The sequence below is a fragment of the Dendrobates tinctorius genome, unplaced genomic scaffold, assembly GCF_039654945.1.
Source record: "Dendrobates tinctorius isolate UK_male_01 unplaced genomic scaffold, ASM3965494v1 ptg000211l, whole genome shotgun sequence".
Lineage (NCBI taxonomy): Eukaryota > Metazoa > Chordata > Amphibia > Anura > Dendrobatidae > Dendrobates > Dendrobates tinctorius.
In genome coordinates, this window is record NW_027361878.1 from 8,794,560 (window position 1) to 8,808,662 (window position 14,103).

General features: G+C 43.1%; 1 protein-coding gene across 2 annotated transcripts in view; it reads right to left on the bottom strand.

The window, feature by feature from the left end:
- Nucleotides 1-14,103, bottom strand: part of EPS8L2 (EPS8 signaling adaptor L2) — a 211,625-nt gene that overhangs the window by 82,985 nt on the left and 114,537 nt on the right. For both annotated transcript variants that reach the window (XM_073554386.1, XM_073554388.1), the window contains exon 2: nucleotides 455-509. In XM_073554386.1, the coding sequence (XP_073410487.1) occupies nucleotides 455-498 (44 nt within the window). In that variant the 5' untranslated portion in view covers nucleotides 499-509. The remainder of the gene's footprint in view (nucleotides 1-454; nucleotides 510-14,103) is intronic.

A 14,103-nucleotide genomic window follows, 5' to 3' on the forward strand; every position in this document is an offset into this window, starting at 1 on the left:
ATGACATCATAATGAGGGGTGGGGCTTGACGCGCACACACTTTTTCCCCATTATGTAGATAGGGGCAAAATTGTTTGGTGAATTGGAACGCGCAGGGTTGAAATTTCGCCTCACAACATAGCCTAGGATGCTCTCGGGGTCCAGACGTGCGACTGTGCCAAATTTTGTGGCTGTAGTTGCGAAGGTGCGGATGCCTATCCCGGACATACACACACACACACACATACATACATACACACTTGGAGCTTTATATATTAGATTATTGTCTAATATCCAGTGACACCAACATTAGATTTATCCACGACGTTTCCATGACAATTAACAAGTACGAACAGTCACATTCCAAGAAGTTCTGACTGCCTTCATTATTTTAGTGTCCCGTGTTTCCAGCCATAAGTATCTATAAATAAATCTATAAAATAAGTAATGAGAATACAGCAATTGTTGGTCTTACTTGGAGGATCCATGTTTGCTCCCAGTAGATCCTGATTGACTCATCGCTGCATCAGCTGCAAGAAAAGAAGAAGCCATGTTAAGTCTCTGATGCTGTTGGACGTCACATTTAAATGTAATTGTTTTTTATATGGTTATAGGGTATGTTTTTTTTTTATTACAGTGATTTTGGAAATCACTTATTTCCCAACTACACCCCCTAAAATATATTGCTTCTGTTCCTCTTCATATTAGGCTTAGCACTGTGGCGCCATCGTTGGGACCATGGAAGTCACATTCTTGGACAATCAGGTAAGACATTGAATTTTTAGTGTATACAGTAGTAACTGGAGATCTACTTTAGGAATATTTTAAATACCCAGATGGAAATATCACTCACTTACATACAGTGTGCACAAGTCTGCAACTATGTACGGAAAATGTAATTCCTGCCTTCCTCACAGTCCAATCTCTTATTTTAGGCTCATGCATCTGTAGATAAATCAATATGACTTGCTGGTATATTTTTAAAGGTAGCATATCATTCGTGCATTCTGTCCAGCCGACGCACAAGGGTCCCAAGAGGTAAGGGGGCCACTACCACCTCCAAAGCTGGTGAAATTGATGGATTATTATGGGATATTGGACAGCAAAAGGCCCGTATATTGTTCTTGCAGAGGGACCGTCTTCTGTGGGTGGGTAGGGGGACAACTGAGCATCACGTTATACCACTGGTGAACATAAGGAAAAAATACAAATACTTTGCTAATGTTGCCCAGGGGTGACTTGAATCTCGTGGAGCTGAATCACGGTAAGGCTAGGAGCACACGACCGTTTTCTCTCCACTCCATCTGTCTGATTACCCTACTCAGATTCTGATCTGAGGTTTATCCAATTTTCTCTGAGCTGGAGAGAAAAAAATAGTTTCTCCACCTCCTCCATTCTGTTAGTGCATGAAAATCAGACTGCACTTGGATGTCATCCGAGCGCTATCTGATTTTTTTCACGGATCCATAGACTTGAATGGGCGAGTGCCATCCGATTCTTGGAGGCAAATAGAGCATTTTTAAGAATGGACTTGTGCACAGCCCCATACAATAAGGCTGGGTTCACATCGTGTTATGGCCATGCGTTTAACGCGTCCGTTACATAGCGGCACTAAGGCCGGGGTCACACTGGCGATTAAAACGGTCGAATGCAATGCGATAAAAAATCGCATTGCATTCGAACCCATGTTATTCTATGGGGCAGCTCACATCATGCGATTTTTTATCGCATCCGATCCTCGGACCGAGACAATCGCAGCATGCTGCGATTGTCACCGATTTTTGGATCGGATTCCCCAATGCAAGTCTATGGATGCGATAAAAAAATGCATGGAAAACGCACCAAACGTGTGACTTGCGATTAAATCGCACAACTTCTCCAGGTCTACAGGATAGGGCATCAGGCATTGGCATTGGATGTCAATTTGATGCTTAGATGCGATTAAAATTGGTTCCTTGCCGGAAAATGGGATGACAGACGGATATCTGGCCAAGAATTCTTTGTGCGATTTCGTACCGTTAAAATGGGACCGATTTTTTAATGGTTGTGTGTGACTCCAGCCTAAGGCTATGTAACAGATGCGTTAATGAACCCATTGGCCGCCATCATAGTAACGCATCCTAACGCATGCATTCGCTGTGCATTGACCTGTATGCTACCATGCATTAGCACATACGTTAGCGTTGGTGGCACAAAAGATGGCAAAAATGACATCAGCGATAGTGCATCCGTTTAACGAATCCGTTAACGGATGCCCCTAACACAATGTGAACCTAGCCTAACAAGGATATGCGTGCTGTTCATCAAAACCACAGATAGCACTCGTCCGATTAAAACGGAGGTGTGTACGAGGTGTGTATTGACAACTTGGCCATCATTACGTACATCCACTGTAATAATAGCTACCATAAATAGAGCAGCAAAATCCAATAAAAATGATAGTCTTTATTACCCAGCCAATCTTTTTGAATGCCTGAAAGTAATAGGATGCACGGATTATAGCTTAGCGTGAATCAATGGACGGCGCTGTATCAGGCGGTATTTTCTGTTTATCAATGTTTAGGTAGAAACCCTATTTACGAAGCCTCTTTACCTGCAGGCATATGGTCAATATGATCACATCCAAAGCTCAACATTCAGCAAACATCATAAAATATCCTTTATAGTGCAGGCAGGTAAGGAACGAAGACACAGTTTTACAGAGGCTCCAGTGAATTTACTGTCATGTTCACAGTGGAAGCAACTATTTTAGGTCCATACGAGCCATGATCCAGGTCCTTGGTGATGTTAATGCACAGACTGGAGAAATAAATACATTTGTGTACAGGATTTTAACTAGAAAATAATTAGGTCTTATATAATAAAAAGCTTTGATTTCCTCATCGAGAACAAACTGGTCACCATTTTTTTCCCAGTGACATATGTTTCTATAAAAAAAATATTCTTTATATTTTATGTTTATAATTTAATGTTTATAAAAAGGGTAAGTCTTACTATTAAACTGTGACTTTTGTTTGTGTGATTTTTTTATGTTGCCTGGCAGGGTACGATGCCTTCCACATCCCCATGTGGCGCTACAGGCAAAAACTAAAATGAGTATATACATTTGCAGGAGCCCGATCCAGTGTCCAGTGTCCAGGTCATTATTCAGTGGCAGCTAGACGGGAGCACACAGACCCTCCTCCTAAGGCCGGGGTCACACTTACGAGTGTGATGCGAGAAACTTCGGCGTGTATTTCTGTGCAGCCACACACTCCGGTCCCGAGTACCGGCATCAGTGCAGGATATTGATGCGAGTTTCTCGCATCAAACTTGCAAGTGAGGCCTAACTTCCATCATCTGCTGCACTAATGATTACCCAGCCTGGCGCAATGTTGTGTCTTGAAAACAACAATTCTGTTAACAATGTAGCAAACAAGATGGCCCCCGACCAGACAGGCCCTTCTGACATTTGCCAGAATTGCCAGATGGCCAGTCCGGCCCTACTGCCGAGACTACCCATTTAGTAGTGCCTGGTCAGAGAGGATAGACAGTGGACCGGGAGAAGGTGAGTTAGTGCCACTAGGTTAACCTTGTTACCAACCATCATCTGCTGAGGTTTGTGTGAATGGCACCCTCCTACTACAACCATAAACATTCCTGGTTCTCACCTTTGGGCACTGATCACGTTCCTTACATACCATCAGAAAAACTGGAGGAGGTTATGACATGACAGATCCATTTGATAACAATGAAAGCAATAGCAGTGTCGGGTATTGAGGTGCGAGACTCGCGCACAGGGGACAAAAACTAAAGGTTGTTTCAAAAAGAATGTCAATTTGTTTTCTAACTTAAATTGGGAATATAGCACAGACTTTTTTTTTTAAACAATATATTTTTATTTGCTTTAAAGAAAATAACAACAATCAGTGTGTATACAATACTTTAGACTGACAAACATTGAAGTCTACATAGGTATTAGACCTGAGAAAACAAAAAGCAAAAAACACAAATATCCTGAAATAAAAAGTAAACAATAAACTGCAAATAATGCATAAAACTAATAATAATAAGGGTATTTAGTAAACATAATTTTGATCAAAATTATGTTTACTAAATACCCTTATTATTATTACTTTTATGCATTATTTGCAGTTTATTGTTTACTTTTTATTTCAGGATATTTGTGTTTTTTGCTTTTTGTTTTCTCTGGTTAATGGTCATGTGTTAATATGCACTTACATTGTGCATACCCATTAATTTACTTTCTCAGTTCAGACTCCAGTTTTTTTATTTATTTTTTGTCTTATAGGTATTAGACCTACAGAAAACAAAATACAACATACCATACAGGGCTGTTTTCAACAAATTTCGAGGATTACATTCATTAATGACTACTATGAAATTAGAACAATATTTTCTGGATGATTCAACCAACCCTTCCAATTAAGCATTGAAAACTTGTAACTTATTATTTTTGTGTGCTATCACAAGTTTTATTTATCGAATAGTATTATCTTTTCGTTGGCAGTAATTCCTGGGGACTTCCAGTATCTTGTAATCACTACCTTTGTAGCTAGAAGAATATGTGAGGCAATTTCTCTGCCATTGGATGGAAAAGAATGTATATCTAACAAAAATAGTGCTAAAGAAGGAGATGGCGATTTTTGAAGGAGATGTAGCACAGACTTTTAATCCGCTGCAAATCACTTCTTTCCCCAGATTTTTAGTGTTGAATTCACACTGCAGTGGAGGAAATGTTGTACTGATTATGTAATGAAATCTGCAACAAGTTGTACAAAGACACGTGAATGTTTTCTAATGTTGCAAATTGTTAGTCCGACCCTGAATTCATTTACAATTAAGGGCTCATGCACATGACCGTATTTTCTGTCCTAGCATGATCCAACAATACATCGGATCACTCCCGGACCAGTGTTAGTCTAAGGCCGGAGTCACACTGGCGAGGAATACGGGTGCGTGAGAGGCGCAAAAAGCACGCATTAGACACGGACCAATGATTCTCTATGGGGTCCCTCGCACCAGGCGTATATTTCTCCTCCGTATCCTCCGCTCCGTGCCACTCGCAGCATGCTGCGATTGTCAGCGTACTACGCCCGTAGCACGCCAATGCAAGTCTATGGGTGCGCAAAAAATACGGATTACACACTGAACAAACGTGTGACCTGCGAGCAATACGCAGGTCTTTTGGCTGGTGACCAGGAAATGGGCCAATCCATCATCAGGAAGCGTAGACATGCAAATGAGCTCAAAAAGCGCTCCAGACATCCAGGAAGTCAGCCTCCACGGAGTACAGCAGCAGCATGGCGTCCACTTACATAAATGTGGAGATGCTAATTGTGCTGGTGCAGGAGCGTCCAGAAATATGGGACCCACGCGACGCAAACTATGCGAACCGCACAAGAAAGGAGGCGTCATGGAGGCGCATCTGTCGCCAGATGTACCATGACTTCAGTGACAGACCACGTGATGAGCAGCAGAAAATTCGTAAGTGCACCCATAAAAATGTAATTAACGTTAGCGCGCGCTATAAAATGACTCTACAATCAGCCCCCCCCCCTTCCTGGGCATGTAATTTTAGCCTCATGAGGCCGTTACAATAGGATGTGACACGTGGCTTCACACAGCCATATTTAGGGGTTTAGGCCACAAGCTCCTCATCCTCCTAGCCACAAAAATTAGTTTCAGGGGAGCTAATGAGACCCTGGGTATCGGCCCAATTACATATGCCACCATGGGTAGAACGCACACCCCATAAGGCCCAATGCCTAGACTACTGTTTGAAAATGTGACCTCTCAAATATGTGATTTTGACAATCTTTCCTGTCACATTGCAGTGGAAGATGTGATGAAACGGTGGAGAAGCATCCGGGACCAGTACCACCGGGAACGCCAGCAGCGGTCCAGGAGTGGGGATGCTGGACATGTGAAAAGAAAATATATATACTATGACCGGCTAAACTTCCTCGCCCCAATTCTGGCTCTGAGACCGTAAGTACATACCTCACACCACATGACACAAAAACATTACACAAATACTTTACAGGGACAAAAATATTGATGTATTTTTGCCTCTGTTCTATTTCATAACAGAACTCAATCCAACCTTACGGATCGAGGAACGGCCTCAGAGGCAGAGCCCGTTATTGATCCTGTAGGGGATGAGGTGGCTGGCCCATCTTCTCCCCCTACAAGAAGGATGTCTGAAGAGGAGGCATCACAAGAGCACACAATGGCTGCCCGACACAACACACCACCAGGACGGTCTGCAGCTGCAACCTCACCCATCCTGGAAGAGATGGGCAACTTGAGCAGCAGCCCAACTGCCCAGATCAGGCCCTCCCCACAGGCTGCTCTAGCAACACGGCGAATAAGAAGAAGGCGCCAGGTCGCCATTCAAGAGAGCAGGACCAATGTGGACACTGGGGTGCTGAATTACTTGTCCAGAGTCACTACAAATGATGGTGAGGAGGCCTATGCACGTAGCCTCACCCTTTATCTCCGTGCCCTTACCCGTGAGGTCAGGCTCCGTATTAGGGGGTGTATTCAGATCCTGCTTGATGCAAGCACCCCCCCAATACCCCATATGAGGTGTTTGAATTTCTGGAGAGGTGGCAGCTGTCACCAAGAAATTTAATGCGCATGAGACCATCCACACAGATGCTTGCTCAAGCAGGGTCTGAACAGCCCCTAATACGTGGGCCAACACCTCAACCCCTTCCTCCCCCTACCCATCCATCTATTCCGCAGCCCCAAATGTCTTCATCAAGCCAACCCCACCAATATGGCCACTTGTACCCACCCAGTGTTGGAGGCTGGTCCCAACCTGGTTGGGGACGATCTGGCTATCTTGGTGGGTATGAGCCACGGGCCTACCATAGCCAACAAGAAGCCCCTCACCATCATCATTATTACTCTGGCCAGTATCACCAACAGGCCCAGGAGGCTGGACAACAACAGCATCATGGGCAACAGTATGGCCCCACACAGGGCGATGTTGGCCACAATGTCCAGCAGCACCCACAGGCTGTTCCTCCCCGTTCCCCTTCCCCTACATATGAGGATTTATGAATCAAAACTTTGGAGATGTCCAGTGACATGTAACTGGTGCTTCTAATCTAGACAAAAAAACAGGTGTTCTCCTTCACCAACATTTAGAACATAATTTAACACTCACATTTGTAAACAATGTTTTCCAAACATATGAAACAATCCATCATGACAGGCAATGCTACCTCACGCCTTTCACACAGATATTACATGTGTGTATAAAAGAGAATATTTAAATGCGCTATACTGTTACCTGAAAGGATGAAAATACACTAATCACTTGTTAATGCATAGGAAAGGCGTGCTTGCCTTTAGTTAAGTAGTCAACTTTGTTATTAGCATTCTCTAGTAAACCAATTTGAGGCGACCAGCATTCTCTATGTCTTAACAAGTGAGTTTTGTATTTTCATCCTTTCCAGTATAGCATGCTTAAATATTGTCTGTTCTACAGACAGGTAATATCTGTGTGAAAGATGTGAGGTAGCCTTGCCTGTCATGGTGGAATCTTTCTATGTTTGGAAAACATTATGAGGAAATGTGAGTGTTATCTTATTGACTTTATTTTGGTGATGGAGCTCACCCTTTGTTGCCTAATCCAGGTTAATGTAGGCATGCAGCAATGTTGTTATTGCATAATGTTTGTTGCAGTTTTTTTCTGTTATGTTAATGTTACATCAAGTTAACGAAGGCCCAAAGGGTCATTTTGGCCATTGCCAAATTTGTGTTATGGCAAAATTATGTTTGCCTTTAAGCAAAACCCAAAAAAAAAGGCAAAACTAAAAATTTGTCTACTCTAGTTAACGTCTCTGTGTGATTTCTCACTATCCCTCACAACATACTAACAGACACCAACCAATGCAAAGAAACACTCATAGAATCATAAAAAGGCTTGAGTAATATATATTTAGACACACTTTGACCAAAAAAAAATTAGAACATAGACACAGCATTCTCTTGCCAAGAAGTAGCCCCCTCAGGTGAGATAAAGTAATTAGTGAATATATCACGCACTTTGAGGCCAGAGAGCGGTCTACGTTGAGGGATGATAGGTGGTCTCACCCTGCGCACATTGTCCGGCCTACGCACAACACCATCAGAGGAGGAGCAATCATGTATCCTGGTGAAGTTATGCAGAACAACACAGGCTTTCACAACTTCATTCACATTTTGCTCACTCAACTGAATGGCAGACTGGAGTACCCGCCATTTGGCACAAAGAATCCCAAAGGAACACTCCTCCAGTCGCCTAGCACGTGATAGGCGCAAGTTAAAAATTCTGCGCCTGTGGTCAAGGTTGCGCCGGGGATATGGCCTCATGACATTACGTGATAACTGAAAGGCCTCATCTGCCACAAGGACATAAGGGACTGATTGTTCGGGGGAGCCTGGTAGCTGGCGTGGTGGTGGTAGATCCAACTGGTTGGTGCGTAGCCGCCGACCCATTATGGAAGTATTGAAGACTCTAGAGTCTCCCGTCCTTCCATAGGCCCCAATGTCAACAATTATAAACTTGTATTGAGGGTCTACCAGAGCCAACAATACAACAGAAAAGTATTGTTTATAATTGAAGAATTGGGACCCTGAGTTCGGCGGCTTGCGCACCCTGATATGTTTGCCATCCAGGGCCCCAATACAATTTGGAAACTGGCAGTCCTCCTCAAAGTCCCTTGAAATCCTTAACCAGTCTTCCATCCTGGGCTCGGGTAGGAACACCTGATGGAGTCTTGTCCAGATTTGTGCACATGTAGACCTCACTATGCCTGAAATGGTGGACTTTCCAATGAGAAACTCATGGTGGAGGGCGGCATAAGACAGGCCAGTGGACAGGAAGCTGAAGAACAACAGAAATAGTCCAGGTTAGAATGGCTAAAGTAAAAAAAAATCAGTTACATGCCGACCAAACTTGGTAGGAAATGAGAGAGAACAACACACACATATTTGGTGGCACAATGACTAAGTGATATGCAGGACATATTAGATCTAACATTGTGCTGTGTCAGGTGAAACATATTTTGAGTAAGATGAGGGTATTAAACATTGTCCAATTAGGCCAAAAAACATAAATTAACACACACATTATGAACATAAAGAATGTGGTTATGGAGTACATACCGTATTGTGAGTAGAAGTCGCTCCTCTGCAGATATGGCTTGGCGCATCCTAGTGTCCTGAAATGTGATCCCAGGGCGCACTGTCTCCAAGAGGCAATCAAATGTGGAAATGCTCATTCGACAGTACTGGTAAAATTTGTCCGGATGCTCCCGCAGAGACGAATAGAGGCGGTGAAAATGCCCTCTTGTGAGTCGTTGCCTCAAAAGTGGATGTACCCACATGCGTCTCCTCCTCCGCGGATCCACTATCACAGGATATGGTTGGCCAAAGCGCCGTGACAAAAGCCAGGTAAAGAGAACCTGCTCGGTTGTATTGAATGTCAGACCCTCTGACATGCTGCACAAAGAACACCAACACACCTCGTGAAAGCAAGGTGAGAAATGTACAGAATGTAGGCAGCCACCTGTTTCTGAGTGTCTAAATAGGGTGCAGGCTAATGATTTAAATTTTTTGCAGGCCTCAAAACCGTTAAATGTCCATTTTGCAAGGCTGCGAGAAAATCTCGCCATACGGATTGCATACGGATTGCATACGGAGACACACATGCGCAAAATACGCGACCTCACCTTGCTTACGGATGACCTACGGACCACTATTTAGTGGTCATTGATCCGTATTACGCATGTAAAATACGGAGCGTATTTTGCGCAGGTTAGTGTGACTCCAGCCTTAGACTTATTTGGTACAATTCAAAAAAATGCAGCCTGCAAAAGTTTAATCCGATATTCATATCGCACTCAGCCATGCAAGTCAATGAGTCTTAGTCTATGAAAACATCAACCTGCACTCCGATGACATCTGAGTGCAGTCCGATTTTCACAGACTGACAGAATGGAGAAGATGGAGAATTTGTTTTTTCATTCTCTCCTCATCCGAGAACATTTCTCAAGAGAAATTATGTCTCAGATTCATTAACCCCTTCCCGACCTGTGACACAGTGTATGCGTCATGAAAGTCGGTGCCAATCCAACCCATGATGAATATGCTGTATCATGACTTTAAAGTCCCCCTGCGGGTCGGGTGACCGGGGTCAATGAGAGGTCACCTGACCCGCAGATACAGGTGGCTTTGCACTTCACCACAGGGGGCGTGGCTTCTCCCCACGTGGCTACGATCGCTCCGATTGGCTGTTAAAAGTGAAACAGCCAATCAGAGCGATAGTAATATTTCATCAATGAAAGTTGATGAAATATTACAAACCAGCCATGGCCGATGCTGCAGTAGCATCGGACATGGCTGTAGACACCGATCCAACCCCCCCACACCGGCTAACGAGGCCGATCTGCCCCCCGCCACTGAATGACAGCGATGATCTGCCGCCTCTGTCATCATCTGCTCCCCAGCCTTCCCTCCGATCCCCCCCTCACCCCCCCGGTACCTTCCGAGTGCCACTGTCGCTCCCGGTGTCCTGAGGTCCCGGATCATGGGCGCCACCATCTTGGAAAATGAATTAGGGTTAGGGTTGGAATTAGGGTTAGGGTTGGAATTAGGGTTAGGGTTGCAATTAGGGTTAGGGTGGAATTATGGTTAGGGTTGGAATTAGGGTTAGAATTAGGGTTGGAATTAGGGTTAGGGTTGGAATTAGGGGTGTGTTGGGGTTAGGGTTGGGATTAGGGTAGGCTTGTGGTTAGGGTTATGGTTGGGATTATGGTTAGGGATGTGTTGGGGTTAGGGTTGGAGTTAGAATTGAGGGGTTTCCACTGTTTAGGCACATCACGGGGGTCTCCAAACGCGACATGGTGCCACCATTGATTCCAGCCAATTTTGCGTTCAAAAAGTCAAACGGTGCTCCCTCTCTTCCAAGCCCCGAGATGTGCCCAAACAGTGGTTTACCCCAACATATGGGGTATCAGCGTACTCAGGAAAAATTGCACATCTTTGGGGGTCTAATTTCTCCTGTTACCCTTGGGAAAATAAACAATTGGGGGCTAAAAAATTATTTTTGTAGAAAAATAATGATTTTTTTAATTTCACGTCTCTGCGTTATAAACTTCTGTGAAGCACTTGGGGGTTCAAAGTGCTCACCAGACATCTAGATAAGTTCCTTGGAAGGTCTAGTTTCCAAAATGGGGTCACTTGTGGGGAGTTTCCACTGTTTAGGCACATCAGGGGCTCTGCAAACGTAGCGATGCCCGCAGACCATTCCATCAAGTCTGCATTTCAAAACGTCACTACTTCCATTCCGAGCCCTGAGGTGTGCCCAAACAATGGTTCCCCCCCCACATATGGGGTACCAGCGTACTCGGAACAAACTGGACAACAACTTTTGGGGTCCAATTTCTCCTGTTACCCTTGTGAAAATAAAAAATTGTGAGCTAAAAAATCATTTTTTGAGGAAAAAATGATTTTTTTTATTTTCACAGCTTTGAATTATAAACTTCTGTGAAGCACATGGGGGTTCAAGGTGCTCACCACACATCTAGATAATTTCCTTAAGGGGTCTAGTTTCCAAAATGGTGTCACTTGTAGGGGTTTTTCACTGTTTAGGCACATCAGGGGCTCTACAAACGTGACATGGTGTCCGATAACGATTGGAGCTAATTCTCCATTCAAAAAGTCAAATGGCGCTCCTTCCCTTCCGGGACCTGCCGTGTGCCCAAACAGTGGTTTATGACCATATATGAGGTATCGATGTACTCATGAGAAATTGGCCAACAAATTTTAGGATCCATTTTATCCTGTTGCCCATACGAAAATGAAAAAATTGATGCTAAAAGAAAATTTTTGTTGGAAAAATTAAAATGTCCATTTTCCCTTTCACGTTGCTTTAGTTCCTGTGAAGCACCTGAAGGGTTAATAATCTTCTAGAATGTAGTTTTGAGTAGCTTGAGGGGTGCAGTTTTTAGAATGGTGTCACTTTTGGGTATTTTCTGCCATATAAACCCCTCAAAGTGACTTCAAATGTCAGGTGGTCCCTAAAAAAAATGGTTTTGTAAATTTTGTTGCAAAAATGAGAAATCACTGGTCAACTTTTAACCCTTATAACTTCCTAACAAAAAAAAATTTGTTTCCAAAATTGTGCTGATGTAAAGTAGACATGTGGGAAATGTTATTTATTAACTACTTTGTGTCACATAACTCTGGATTTACAAAATAAAAATTCAAAATTTGAAAATTGTGAAATTTTCAAAATTTTTGCCAAATTTCTGATTTTTTTTCACAAATAAACGCAAAAATTATCGACCTAAATTTACCACTAACATGAAGCCCAATATGTCACGAAGGGGTTAAGAATGGAGTTGCATATATCAGTCTTAATGAGATGCATTCAGGAATAAGACATACCAAATTTATTAGGAGGCATACGCCACTTAATGATTTCAGTGCATCGTATTAGTGGCGTGCACCTCACCAGTAATGGGGACTAGAGTAGCATTTCTGGTGCAAGAAATGCCCCTAATTTCATAAATTGGGAACGCCCTGCCTCAACACAGGTCCGCATATTTTGGAGAAACTTGTTAAAACTAGCGTGAAAATGCCAAAAGTCACAAAATGATTGTGCAACTCTGCATTAAAAGATTATAAGCTAAATGCATTCAAAACAGTAAAGCAAGAAACCCGATATTACACAAAAATAACAAGGAGGAAATTCTCAGGAATAATTTTTGTCAGTCTTACTTGCTTTGAATTGATTCACCCACATGTTTGGTCCCACTCCCTTACCCTTCCATCTGCTAATAACTGAAATCCAACACTATATAAGACAAGGAACTAGAGACCAAACTAAACCTTCTTATTCTGCACAATTACCAGAGAAGTTCATAGTGAAACTAATTACATAGGCAAACTTTCATAGAAAGGAACAATTACTTCTAAATATTGGAAAGTCTTCATGGGCAGCAATGAGCACCTCTACCACTGGCCACCTCTAAAGGGGAGATGTCAGCAAAAAAAAAACAAAACTTATTGTTTAAATTGTGTTTAATGTATTTTTTTTTTTTTACATTTTCATATCATAATCTGTATTAAAAAATTTACAAATCCTGCCATTTTCACACTTACTATTTTCCACACTGGTCACTAGGGCTTAATTAAAATCTAACTTGCTGTTGTTTCAGGAAAACACATGTACAGCAGGTGAAAAAAGTATTGAACATGTCACCAATTTTCTAAGTAAATGTATTTCTAAAGGTGCTATTGAAATTCTCACCAGACGTCAGTAACAACCCATCCAATCCACACAGGCAAAGAAATCAAACTGCATATATCCATAAATTAAGTGTTGTATAATAATGAAAAATGTCACAGTAAAAAAGAATCGAGCACGCTTACTGAAATTTATTTAATACTTCATATAAAAGCTTTTGTTGGTGATGACAGCTTCAAGTCGCCTCCTGTATTGAGAAACTAGTCGCAGGCATTGCTCAGGTGTGATTTTGGCCCATTCTTCCACGCAAACACTCTTCAATTCCTAAAACTTCTGTGGGCTCCTTCTATAAACTCTGATCTTTAGTTCCTCCATAAATAATCTATTGTTATTCAGGTCCAGTCATTGGTGGTGTTAGGAACGGCGGAACGCACTAAAAAATAAATAATAAAGTGCATTCGCCGCTCGGGGTCCACCGTGCAGTAGGTGTTACACCGCTGCTAGGTAATGACAGCCGAGCAATATGGCGGTATAACGCGCACGGGTTCAGCTTCACCCGAAGTGCGCAGAGCGGGCTCTGTTCACTCACAGAGGCGCCGCAACATAAACATACTAAAACGCTGAGCCTGTTAGTGTCACAGGCCTCTGGTAAATGCACACACGGTATCTGGTCACAGGACCTACCGTGTGTGCGGCGTCGCTACTGCGAGCGCCAAGAAGGGCTGCAATTGCAGCGCGGCGTAGAACACTGCCGCTCGATGACAAAGCTAGAAAGCAAGCGCAACATTGGACGCTAACGTAGAGGTGCGATGTGCACAGTGGCCTAAGGCTTGCCACTGACTGGTGCTGACTGCTGAACTAATTCCCTATCCACA